Source organism: Cibotium barometz, chromosome 28 (genome assembly GCF_041138505.1).
Source record: "Cibotium barometz isolate CiBa-2024 chromosome 28, ASM4113850v1, whole genome shotgun sequence".
Taxonomy (NCBI): Eukaryota; Viridiplantae; Streptophyta; class Polypodiopsida; order Cyatheales; family Cibotiaceae; genus Cibotium; species Cibotium barometz.
The window spans coordinates 23,417,354-23,431,549 of record NC_141073.1 but is presented as its reverse complement, the minus strand read 5'-3'; the positions used below and the strand labels follow the sequence as shown (position 1 = coordinate 23,431,549).

The 14,196-nt window shown below is 37.0% G+C and overlaps 1 protein-coding gene across 1 annotated transcript; it reads right to left on the bottom strand.

Annotated features, from left to right (window-relative positions):
- Positions 1–1,081: 1,081 nt before the first annotated feature.
- On the bottom strand, positions 1,082–3,943 carry LOC147622660 (U-box domain-containing protein 40-like). The gene has a single exon (XM_086822217.1). The coding sequence runs from the start codon at positions 3,703–3,705 to the stop codon at positions 1,876–1,878; it is 1,830 nt and encodes a 609-aa protein (XP_086678343.1). The 5' UTR covers positions 3,706–3,943; the 3' UTR covers positions 1,082–1,875.
- Positions 3,944–14,196: the final 10,253 nt, after the last annotated feature.

Below are 14,196 nucleotides of genomic sequence, written 5' to 3'. Positions count from 1 at the left end.
ACGTGCAAGTGTGTGCATGCAAGCAAACATGCTTGCGTTATAATGGCAATGAACCTAAATTATGAATAAATAATGACAACTGTACAAGCAAGTCATCTCTCAAGGCTACACCTTCTTGAAAGGCTATGTGAAATTATGGAAATAATAGCTCTTTAGTGAAATTATGCTGCTCCTATATTTCATACGGAGGAAAATGATGGATTTGACCACTATACTAAGGCTGACGGACGGAGCTAATTAGAAATTTACACATTGCTCATCACATAAACTTGGAGTAGTAGCAAGGATAAATGCCAATAAACCCTTATGGGAATGATGACATATACAGAGAAAAAATTATTCTCAAACAATTAAGGGAATGATTTTCTAGAATTGTGTTTATCCACATTACATGCTTGCCCATGTTCCACTTCCTTGACTGCCCTGCATCATGCCCCCTAGTTATATACTCACGTTAATCCAAAGGTCTTTGACTAGGTTCATATGCAACTTCAAGGAGCCTAACCTACCCACTATAATCTTACCAATGTTCACGGAGAATATTTTTCTTCTCAAATCTTAAAAGTTGCAATTTTACAATTTACAAGTTTAGCTAAAATGCTCAAAATTTTACCAATTTTAAAGATTTTTAAAATTACAAAAATAAATTTTCATGAATTTTGCAAGTGCGTTGCAAGGGTTTGTGAGTCACCGCTCACTGCCACACCAGAACTCCACAACCCCAACAGCTCCCTCTCCATAGTCGTGACCAATCATATGACAATTACCTAAATTTCTCTAAAAAAAGGTGTGGATCAATGTAATATCTACGAGAAATGTATACTAAGCTTTACAGTGTGACATCTACAAGTGTATACTAAGTTTTATCAATGTTAACACCTACAAGTGTATTCTAAGCTTTATGCTGAAGAGCATCACAAAGCAACACAAAGCCTGAATTAAAATTACAGTAAATTAGAAATTAAGTCAAGACATGTTCAGAGTAGCATATATATATGTATATATTTCCCAACTCATCAAATTATGTTTCTCTGATAAGCCAGTAATGAAAAGACTCTTGTAACTAAGACTTACAGATGTAGACAATTGCAAAAATCATTAAAATTGAACGGATGACTATGATTTGTTTTGATGAGTACAACCATGTGAATTCTCATGGACGCAACAATCCCTTGTTCAAATAAGTACAAGTTCATATGTATCAGCTAACTACTGAACTCCCTTCCACAGCCAACCAAGCACAACACTAAACAGATACAAATGCCATATAAATGCACCTCAAACATAGATATATGAAAGAATGCATCCTACCTAATATCATCATCACAAGAAGAAAAGCTGGTCATCACGATTCATTGAATTTGAGCACGTGGAGGAACCTTCTAAGAGTGCAGAGCCAAGCATACCACTTCCATGTGCCTTTAGGAAGAACCACAGAGAACCAGCAGTTGCCAAGCATGAAACACATGCATGTACTGGTTTGAAGCATGGTAATATCGACATTCTTCACAGCTTCTCTCTGCCTTGAACCTCAATAGGAATAGTGCCCAAGATGCCGACCTTTAGTCTAAATATGGAACCTCAGTGGCAAAAGATCAGGCTGCAAACCATCCTGAATTGCTAAGTGTAATTCGGTGATGACCTTAAGGAATCTGCAGACACTGCCCTTGGACTAATCCAGCTGACCATACAAACTTGCAATCTGGCCTAATACTGTTGATCCACTCCAGCACAAATCTTTATTTGACGCATTATAACTGTTCTGGAGTTGGCCCATCCTGCATGCGATTCCTTTGCTTGCAGAAAACTTCACCACATCACATGGGATGATGTTAGGTCATGTGGTGTCTTGGCATGGTATCGTCATGGAGGAAATCAAAAGGCAGATGAGTTCATCTGCACTCCTTCAGCCCTTCCCATGTTCCTTCTAGGATACTGCCTGGATAGAATTGAGTCTGCATCCAGATCATCTGGTTCAGAGGAACTTTCCTTCATGATGGCCAGCAATGCAAGAGCTTTCTCCCGAGCACGAGGAGTCCCATGATCAACTAAATCAATTAACAACTCCTGAGCCCCTGCATACAGTGCCATAGATTTGAATCTTATGTTACCTTTAGATAGAAGCAAGAGGACTGCAGCAGCCTGTTCTGGAATATCGGCTGCATTTTCGTTGGCTTGGAGAGCCAGGAGCTTCACCAGTGTGGTGATTGCATTGAGCTCAAAAAGAGTAGTTCGCCCTTCTGGAATGGCAGCAACATTGCAGAGGATCAGGAGCGATCTGCTTGCCAGATCAGGTCTGTCTTTAGACTCTGCCAGATTGAGGAGGATGGGAACAGCCCCAACCTTGACGAGCTTGGTTTTGTTGGTTTGGAAAAGGGACAGATGGTAAAGCGCCATGGCTGCATCTTGACGAGATCCTGGAGGGCCTGAGCGTAGGAGATGGATGAGGGGAGGAATTGCATTCAGGACTCCTATGGGATGCTTGTTTTCGTCGGCAAGAGCAAGGCTGAAGACAGCCCCAGCAGCATGCTCTTGAGCCTCAGGGACGCCATTGTTGAGGACCTCCACCAGGAAAGGGACAGCTCCTGCACGCACAATGATGACCTTGTTTGGCTTTTCTAGCGAAAGATTAACGAGGGCAGCAGCACCATTAATCTGTACATTAGGGTTCTGCGATCTCAGGAGGGGGAGGAGGGCTTGAATGATGTCAGGGCGGCACAGAGAGATGCGATTTTCTGCAGAGGAACGGGTGCACTGCCGAAGCTCAACAGCTGCAGTTTCCTGCTCCCCTGCCAGTGCATCCTGGAGCTTTTGGATGAGTGAATCGGCAGGAGAAGATGAGAACGATGAAGGTGGGGGTGGATGTGCAGCTTCAGAGGAGTAGGAATAGGGCTTGGTAGCCAGATGGGGAGGAAGTTCACGGCGGCCATAGCTGGCTTCAAGCAGAGCTTCACCTGATGCCGAATGGGAGTATCTGATGGGGATAGGGCTTGTGCGATAGCCATCAGTTCTAGAGTATCTGCCATAGCCATCTTTTGAACCTCCCCTGTGTTCAATGGAAGCCCTAGAGCGTTCAAAGCTTTCAGATGATCTATGCCCTGGATCTGTGGTTCCTCTTGCTATGTTTCTCTGGTGTGCATCCACAGAATGCTGGCCGGATGAGCTCTTGAGAAATGTCCATCTATTTTCATCCCTGATGGCCAAGGTTTCTATTCCGTAAATGTCATCCTCCTCCACTTCCCCCTCCTCTTCATTTCTGAAGCTTTTTACTTGCTTTTGTTTTTCAAATTGCTTATCGGAAAACCCTAATTCTCTGTTTTCTACTCCTTCATTCATGATGTTTTCAGCTTCTCTTTCCGAAGACCCTGATTCTTGGATGATGTAGTTTGATTCTTGCAGTTCAGAGATGATGCGTTGAGCCAAAGCACGAGCAAAATCAGGGCTAGGGGGGACAGGAAGGACCCGCATACCTTTGGACCTGGCAATGTTGGCGATGGCAGCTTTGACAGCAGCGTTGGGGATAATGAAGTTGCGGTCCAGAGGGGTATTGTGCTTCACACACCTGCTCTGCCCGAGGTCCAGCCAAGCTTCTATGCATCGGCGCTCATAAGTCTGGCCCGAGGCCACGATCACAGGGTCCGCCATCACCGACCTCGATATAGGGCACACGAACTCTGCAGGCCAAGCCGAAGGATGAAGGTCCATAAATCCAAACAGGTTTCCGTAGGTCTAGGGTTTCAAATCTGCAGTCCTAGGGTTTCTATCAGAGCAATTTTCAGAAACCTGGGCACAATTAGGGTTTCTGAAAGAAGAGGGACTAGGGTTTCGAGGGTTTTGGAAGCTCAATGCTGAGCTATGGCGGTGTGGCTGTGGCTATGGCCATGGCGTACAGACGTTACCAGGTCAACTGGACTTTGGAAGCGAGTTTCTAAATCTCCTTAGCTGCACGTCAACAGCACGACTCTTTTTTTTATTTAAAAAATCACGTTTACAAAAAGTTGCAGTTTTTAAAGTAAATTATTATTGTCACTAAAATTGCAGACTTTTTCGAATTGAGAAAAACAAAATGAGATTCTTGTATAATTTAAATGTAGATATTTTTAATGGCTTGTAGAAGAAAAACCTTCAAATTTCAAAAATTTTCTTTAGTCATACTTTCATATGAAACATAGAGATTTTCAACTTTTTTTTTTTTAAGACGTTTGATTCCTCCCTGTGCAAGTGGTGGCACACATGGGTGTGTGTTGTATTTTCAAATTTCCAGCTAATTCGAAAAAAAAAGGTACATTAAAATCATTGTTTAATATATATATTTTCAATAAAAAATCCAATTTTTGGCGAGCAAAGTAGCCCATCAAAAAAGCATCAAGAGTCTACAATTACAAGGAGATAGGGTTTATCATTATTTTGCAATTTTTATGAAGACTTTATTGTGGAAGTTGGGATTTCTATGTGCTATTTTAACACTTTAAGTCACAAAAAGAAGAGTCTCTCCTCTCTGGTACTATGGGTACTACCTTTGAGTCCTATATGCATGGAACAGTCAAAAAAGTAGATTGATACTCTTGAACTTTCAAGAGTTTTGATTAGCCAATTTAGTGAAAATCACTACTAACAGCGCAATCCCATTGTATTTTACATTAAGCTCAAAGAGCTTTTACATTAAGTATTGATATTTGACTTGTGTATATTTTATGGCAGGCCTTGGAAAGCAGTAAGGCTTACTTTTTTTCTTAATCCAATCTTACAAGTTTTTTCTATTGAATGATTTCCCTGAATGATTTTTTTTCTATTCAATGATTTCCTTTAATGAAGAACAAATATTTATGGGTATAAGTATTATATTTTTTTAAAGAAAAGTGTTGACTTTGAAATGTCAAGTGCAATGGAAATCATATATCAAGAATATAATCATCATATATGTTTAATGATAGGACTACTTGAACTCAAAAAGACACTACCCAATGACCCAATGATAATTCAAGAATATAATCATCATATATGTTTAATGTTAGGACTACTTGAACTCAAAAGACACTACCCAATGACCCAATGATAATTCAAGAGTATAAGTATTATAATTTTTTAAAGAAAAGTGTTGACTTTGAAATGTTAGAGTGTAGAATGTGATTATATATGAAGAATATAATCATATATGTTAGCTCTGCTTAAACTCTCGGGGTGATTTCAAAACCCTCGAAAAGGGTTACGCGGGTTGGCTGTAAATTTTAGCCATTCCAGCCTAATTGAGGCCTCTTTTCACTCGCCGGCTATGTTTCCTTGTCTCTTTTGGACAATGTGTGCCTCATTAGGGTGCTCGGATTAGCAAAATAAAGAAACGATTATGAAGCACACGAGCGGTGAATAAGGCATGGATGGAGAAGCATGCCTCGATGTTTAAAAAAAAAGAGTTGCCCATGTTGGTACAACTATGAACTTTCAGAACAATCCCAAATAGTATTCCAAGTACAATCTTTATATGTCTTGGTAGAGGAATAAATAATTCTAACATTTGTAATATATGATTAACATCTATATATTCTTATACTAATGTAGTAACCTGTGAAATATAGGATGTGTACCTCGTTGTTGCTACTAGAGAGATTGACCCCCTTGTAGATTGGCCCCCTTGTAGATTGACCCCCTTTGTATATACCTTGCATAATATTCTCATACTAATGTAGTGACCTATGAAATATAGGATGTGTACCTCGTTGGTCACTAGAGAGATTCACCCCCTTGTAGATACCTCTTGCCTTGCCTAATGTTATACCCCTCTAAAATCTAATTGTGACTTGTACCTAGATCTAAAAGCCTATATCTAATGTCACGTAAACCTCCAAGGTCTTCACAAGCTTTTAAACAAGTGTATGTAAACACAGTAAGAAGACCAAATTGGACACTCTTGAGAAGGTTGAGAGACAAAAAATGAGGAAAACCATGCTTTAGACAAACTCTTGGGCAGTAAATCAAGGAATGAAGATTCAATGCTTCCATCTCAAAGTGAATGGGAAACTAAAATTGAAGATGAAACTGAGACATCTATGATCCTATCAAAGTTTGTCTAGATTTTCCTATGGGAGAGAATGCTGAATGGAAAAAAGGAATGATGAAGCACACGAACGATGAACAAGGCATGGATGGAGAAGATGCCTCAATGCAAAAAAAGGGGTCATCCATCTTGATACAACTCTGAACTTTCAAAACTATCCCAAATAGTATTCCAGGTACAATCTTTATATGACTTGGTAGAGGAATAAATAATTATAACATTTGTAATATATGATTAACACCCGTATATTCTCATAATAATGTAGTACCTTGTGAAATATAGATATTCCAAGTACAATCTTTATATGTCTTAGTAGAGAAATAAATAATTCTAACATTTATAATATATGATTATCATCTATATATTCTCATAATAATGTAGTATGTAAGATTCCTCCTCAACCTTGAATGATGTATAAGCTCTCACCTCTATCCCTTATAATCATCCCCTATTTCAGAATGCAAGAAAATATTATTTTCCCTTGTTTTGGCCTAGAGAGAGGAAATATTCTAGAGAGAGATAATTCAAAATTGAGATATTTTTGGATATAAAGTTTCTCCTAATATCTAAGATAAATTTTCCTCAAGCAGAAGTTCAAAATAAATTTTCCAATGTGCATTAGGAATTAACTGAATACGTGTATTAAAGGTCTTAGCCTAAGGGTCCACATTTTCAAAAAAATTTGGATTAAGGTTCCAATGGGCCAATAGGATTAATCCAAGTGTTGGGATGACAAAAATGCAAAGAATAAAAGAAAATACCCCAAAAATGAGTAAATGCTCACATAAGATGAAGAGTTGACTGAGTACAAGGTTTATTAGTTAAAAATTGGGATATTTTAGTAAAATGATGAATTTTTGGCACCACAGTAAGGAGGGAGAGCCCCATCAAGTAGGCACCTTTTTTATCATCATTACTTGGCTTTTCTAATTCAAAAAATGAGATATTTCTATCTCTCCTCTCTCCTAATGCAAGCTGGATCAAAAAGTGGGCCAAACTCATCCAAATCTTATCCAAATTGGGTCAAACTAAAGCTGCAAGCCTCTAGAACCCACTTAGGCTTGGTTAGTGGCCTCCCTCACCTATAAATAGACCCTCATTCCTTTGTATTATCATCTTTTTTTAATTACATGCCAATATTATCTTCGTTTTTAGTGTAATTTCTATTATCCCTCTATTTGCCTCTTCTCTCATCTCTTAAAGATTACCCTCCCCCTCTTGGTGGCCAAGGACTTTCTTGAGGGCTTCACTTCTATCCAAAGAATCAAGCCAAAATCAAGGGTAAGCTCTAATTTAATGGATTTTTCTATTCCCCTCAATGATTTTCTTCTTCTCAACCCCTCTAAAGCTTAAGAAGCTTTCAATGGAATGGTTTTCTCCTGAAATTAAATTTTCCAATGATTCATAATGTTTAATTAGATTAATGCTAGTATTTATGCTGAATTTTAATATTTTCTTTAATAAAATCTCTCTTTTGGAAAGATTAATCATCTTTATGATTAGATCCTTGTTAGAAGGATGATTCTCAATGATAATCTCTTTATTTTAATCAAAACTCTAGGCTTGATAAGCTAGAGAAAGAGATTAGATATTTTCATGATTTTTAATCTAGTAAAAATGATGGTTAAATCTATTTAGCTTGATTATGAGTAAGAAAAATCATATTAACTCATTCTAAATTGAAAGAGGATTATGCTAACATTTTTAGAAATGAGGAATGGTTATTTTAGAATAATCGAGAGATTTATTCATAATTATGCTTATAATTATAATTATAATGATGTTATGTATGCATAATTTAATTTTAGTCTGAAAGAAGAGTTCCTATCATATTTCCATTACAAGTATTCATTTTAAAATAGAAAATAGAAAATTATCAAAAATTACAGCGAAGCTATGGTAAAATTTTTCAGAAAAAAGATAAATCTTATTTTTATGCATAATTTTAATAAAGAAAAAAGAGAAATTCCTATCATATTCTAGGTATAGATATTTTATGCTAAAAGAATGATTTTTATCATATTTATGAAAAATACTTTTATAGTATTTATGCTGATTTATTTAATTAGAGAAAAGAGAAATTTTTGATATATTTATTTTCATGCATAAAAATTTAGATGCAAAAAGAGAAATTCCCGTGATATTCGAGATTCACACATTTAAATATTAAAAGAGGAATTTTTGGTATATTCCAAGATATGGATATTTTTATTTATTTAAAAGAAGAATTTTCATTGTATTTTAAGTAGAAAAATGCATAAATTAATTTTGATGTTAAAAGAGAAGTTTTCTCCATAATTTCATGTAGGAAATTTTGGTATATTAAGGTTGAGAATCAAATTGATGAAAATAATATTTTAGATATTTCTATGCGGATAAATCAATAAAATGATATATACTCACAATTGGATTATTGGAAGAAGAGTTATTAGATAAAATGATATATACTCACAATTGGATTATTGGAAGAAGAGTTATTTTTATAAAATTTTGTTATTCTCAAATAGAACTATTTTTTTAATTCTATTGTGGCCAGGAAGGAATGAATTTTCATAAAGTTGGAATTTTTCCTTACGGTTGGAAGTCATCGTCGTTAATTTTTCAATTAATTAGAAAAAAAATCCTTAGGAATCAAAGTTAGGATTAAATCAAGTAATCTATGGTTAGGACCATGACCATGAGTATGGTGGGCCAGTAAGATAGTTGTCCATCTCTTGAATCTGAATCAAGAAAAACCTCGTGACCAATTCCAAATCTTTGATAATGCGAAGAATAGACTATTGGCTAAATTAGAGAAGTTTTCCTTAGATCGAATTCATTGAGAAATGAGTTGGAACTTCATTGAATTTGATGGGTAGATTATCCTGATACGAGATTCGTGATTTTCATGAAGAAAATTTGGATTATGAGAAAAAGGGTTTTGTGGAATCAAACTCAACGGGAAATTCTTACTTGCATAGAAACTATGTTTTTGAAAAGGTGTGCGAGGACCGACGAAGCGGTCCCTGAGTGAAGTGCTGGGACACCTAAGTATGATCCTAGAGGGTTTTGACCAGTTGATGCACGAGCTCGTGGTTGCTAAGACACCCATGTGTATGTCGAGGAAGATATGGATGGACTGGAAAGGAATTATCTATGTGAACTGGAATTTAAGATTGGATCCCATTGGTTGACTAGCTGGGTTTCAACGCGGAGAGTCCGGATGATATATTTGTAAAACAATGGACTGGATATTTTGGAGATACAATGGTTTCATTAAAAGATTGCTTTAAAGACAGCCGAATCTGTGAAAAAGGTAATTTCATATTGGGTGTGTAAGTGGTGTGACTACCTTGAATTTTGCTTAAAGCGCCGGCTAGGGGGCCTGGGAACTCTTTTCCTTGGTACTCGGGACAAAACATAACCAAATTTTTATATAAAGGGTTCCCACTAATACAATGGTTGGGTGGTTGGCTAACCCATGGGCCGGTTGGGGTGAGGCTGGATTGGTGGATTCCACGATACAGTCAGATACGTCAAGTTACGCTAGTTAGAATAAGTCCCTAGAAGATTCTTGTTATGTGGGAAAGAATCAGTGCGGCTGTGCCTCGCTTAAGGGGGAAAAAAAGGTGATTTCTATGAACCAAGTACAAGTCTCTTCCTTCATCTAGCCATGCAACCTATGGGTTCGGTCGGATCAAATTGGATAGTTAAGGCCTTGACCCATTCGATAAATCTCCCATTAGATGATTTTCCTACTGGAATTGCCCATGCCTTCCGGGCGAAAGGGAAGTTTTTCCGGGTTCAATTTTAGAGGAACCACTGGGCTAGTCTCTTGTCCAGACATTCGTGGGAATCCCTGCCCTGCATTGTGAGAGGTTGCTGCTTCCGCTGCTAGTGCCTCGGAGGAGGCCGCACGGAGGGGGCGGGGGTCTCACATAGTAACTTGTGAAATATAGGATGAGTACCTCGCTGCCACTAGAGAGATTGACCCCCTTGTAGATTCCTTACCTTATGTTGTACCCCTCTCAAATCTAATTGTGACTTGTTCCTAGATCTAAAAGCCTATATTTAATGCCATGTAAACCTCCAAGGTTTTCGCAAGCTTTTAAACAAGTGTCACTAAACACAATAAGAAGACCAAATTGAACACTCTTAAGAATATTGAGGGCAAAAAAATGAGGAAAACCATGCTTTAGACTAACTCTTGGGGAGTAAATCAGGGAATGAAGATTCAATGCTTCCATCTCAAAGTGAATGGGAAACTAAAATTGAAGGTGAAACTAAGACATCTATGATCCTATAAAAGTTTGTCTAGATTTCCCTATGGGAGAGAATGCTGAATGGAAAAAAGCACTGATGAAGCACACCAACAAGGCATAGATGAAGAAGATGCCTCGATGCAAAAAAAAAAAAGTCACCCATCTTGTTACAACTGTGAACTTTCAGAACTATCCCAAATAGTATTCCAGGTACAATTTTTATATGGTTTGGCAGAAGAATAAATAATTCTAACATTTGTAATATATGATTAACATCTATATATTCTCATACTAATGTAGTAACCTATGAAATATAGGATGAATACCTCACTACCACTAGAGAGATTGACCCCCTTGTAGATACCTTGCCTTATGTTATACCCCTCTCCCTAGATCTAAAAGTCTATATATAATGCCACGTAAACCTCCAAGGTCTTCATAAGATTTTAAACAAGTGTCAATAAACATAGTAAGAAGACCAAATTGGACACTCTTGAGAATATTGAGAGCCAAAAAATGAGGAAAACCATGCTTTAGACTAACTCTTGGGGAGTGAATCAAGGAATGAAGATTCAATGCTTCCATCTCAAAGTGAATGGGAAACTAAAATTAAAGGTGAAACTAAGACATCTATGATCCTATCAAAGCTTGTCTAGATTTCCCTATGGGAGAGAATGCTGAATGGAAAAAAGCATTGATGAAGCACATGAGCGATGAACAAGGCATGGATGGAGAAGCATGACTCAATGCAAAAAAAAAGGGTTGTGCATCTTGGTACAACTGTGAACTTTCAGAACTATCCCAAATAGTATTCTAGGTACAATCTTTATATGGTTTGATAGAGGAACAAATAATTCTAACATTTGTAATATATGATTAGCATCTATATATTCTCATGCTAATGTAGTAGCCTGTGAGATATAGGATGAGTACCTCATTGCCACTAGAGAGATTGGCCCCCTTGTAGATACCTTATCTTATGTTATACCCCTCTAAAATCTAATGTGACTTGTACCTAGATCTAAAAGCCTATACTAATGCCACGTAAATCTCCAAGGTCTTCAAACAAGAGTCAGTAAACGCAAAGCGAAAAAAATGAGGAAAGCCTATGTTATACCCCTCTAAAATCTAATGTGACTTGTACCTAGATCTAAAAGCCTATACTAATGCCACGTAAATCTCCAAGGTCTTCAAACAAGAGTCAGTAAACGCAAAGCGAAAAAAATGAGGAAAACCATGCTTTAGACTAACTCTTGGGGAGTAAATCAAGGAATGAAGATTCAATGATTCCATCTCAAAGTGAATGGGAAACTAAAATTAAAGGTGAAATTGAGACATTTATGATCCTATCAAAGTTTTTCTAGATTTCCCCATGGGAGAGAATGCTGAATGGGAAAAAACACTGATTAGTTCTAAACCGAATCACAACATCATATTTGAGGAAACTTGGGCATCCTTGGAACAACTTGCAATCACCTGTGGACACATTTATGTTATAGATGCTCATGGGGCTATTTCACTATTCTCATTGAGGCGATTGTTAGGGAAAATTCGGGCTCCAAATGTGCCCTTTTAGAACCCATTAAAATAATATAAGGCCAGTAAATGAGAGTGCTTAGATTCTAGATCCATGTAACATGGATCTTTTTTATCAGAGTGGTCCCCACAATTTTGAGCTCACAAAAGAGGAATAAAATATATTGGCATAAAACTCAAAAATAGAAGAATGCCAGGCCTGAATACCACCTACCAAAATGTATGTCGAAAGGAATATCAGGAAAAGAGGCCACGCTGATTGAAAGCCAGTCTTATTGAAGACTTTCTCCACAATTTGAACTTAGTTCTCTTCGTTTCTTGTCTCTCTTACAATGTCACTTATTTCCGCCATATTTGCTTCATCTCTTCTTCTTCTTCTCTTAGCTCTCTTTTTTATCCCGTCTTAATAGTTGACTATGGAGAGGCGTCTGGTAAAGTTTGGATCAAGAACATGCATGATGGAACTCACTCTTCAATCATCGATGTTGTAATCCAACTACAAGGTCAAGACCCATTAGTTGTCAATCTAGAAAGACATTGGCTATTGGCTTTCTTAGACAAGAGATCCAATTGATGTGTAGTGATGCACCAAGGGATTTCTATTTTAAGTTAGATGGTAGGGAAATCGGAAGTAGGAGTGAAGCTTCCAAAACCTACTCTATTTGTCTCAGGAGAAGCATCATTTGAATACAAAATAATTCATAGGAATAACCATTCTTTGGGGGAGAGAGAGATATGCTTAAAAAACATTCTAATTTAAACATAAATGTAAAATTTATAAGATTTATTACTAGGAATTCATTAGAGAGTTCCAATTGCATTAAAGAGCCATTCAATTGAATGCTTCTCAAGCTTGAGAGGGGTTGAGAAGTGAGAAACATTTTGAGATTTAAGAAAAAATACCATAAACCACACTACCTCTTAATTTGCTTGATTCTTTAGTCACAATGGAGAGGCCCCCAACCAATCAATTGGTTTGGTATGTTGATGAAGACTCCAAGGAAGGTTGAAGATAGAGAGACTCCAAGGAAGGTTGAAGAGAGAGATACTGGCATGGTATAGTTCTCATATTTTTTTACAAAGGGCTAAGGGTCTATTTATAGGTGAGGGAGGCCTCTAATCAAGTCCAACTAGTTTCTAGAATATTCCAGGTTCAGTTTGGTTGAATTTGGACAAGATTTGGACCAGTTTGGCTCCCTTTTTGATTTGGTTTGATCCAAGAGAGAGGAGAGATTTGGACCAGTTTGGCTCCCTTTTTGATTTGGTTTGATCCAAGAGAGAGGAGAGATAAAAATATCTTATTATTTTTTAGTTTAAAACTCCTCCACACATGTGAAATAGGCACCTCCTTGAAGAGCCCCCTTCTCCTTGAAGAGCCCCCTTCTCCTTACCAAGATGTCAAAAATGTATCATTATACCCAAAATATCACTTTTTTTTAGTAATATTCATAGTTTTTTACTAATAAACCTTGTACTCAGTCAACTCTTCATCTTATGTGGGCATTTACTCATTTTTGGGTATTTTTCTTTTATAAATTAGATTTATCTCCTCCCCACACTTGTATTGATCCTATTGGCCCATGGAACCTTAATTGGACCATAATCCAAAAATTTCAAAAAATCTAGACCCTTAGGCTAAGGTCCTTTATACCTATTTTCAATTAATTCCAATTGCACATTGGAAAGTTCTTTTTGAATTTCTGTTTCAAGGGAAACCATTTTTGACACTAGGACGATTTTTATATCCAAAAATATCTCAATTTTGGATTACCTCCCTCTAGACATTTTCTCTCTCCAGGCCAAAATAGGGTAAAATAGGATCTTTCTTTTATTTCAGAGGGGAATAATTATAAGATCAGAAGGGGAGGTTCTTACGCCTGTACACCTCAAAAGCTGTAGGGAGGAATCTTACAATCATGAAATCTTGTAGTTGAATTGCAGATAACATTGCTTCGATTCAATATCTATAATAACCAAACTCCAATGTCCACTACAAAAGTTAATAAACAATATACGACGGTAAATCTAGTATCTATGTCAGAATACCAAAAGTATAATTTAGGTCCCATGACACTTACGCTTCTTCATGGCAGGTTCATCGTAGGCCATTATAAAGATTTGGGCTTAGTCCAAAGCTACATACCTAAACCATGGACATATATCCACATAAAAAACCTCCTATGAAACCAGAAGCAAGGATATAAGAGAATCTAAAATATATACCATGCACTGAGCCTCCCATGGTAGATTTGATAAAACCAGGTTGCATAGATAATTAACATCGTATTACAAGAAACAATAACACTTTAAATTAAAGTTTAGGTCATGTACATAGCAAACCTTAAAATAGCCTACATAACTCTGTTG

Coding starts and splice junctions, on each gene's coding strand:
- LOC147622660 (XM_086822217.1), bottom strand. CDS start 3,705: ATGGACCTTCATCCTTCGGCTTGGCCTGCAGAGTTCGTGTGCCCTATA.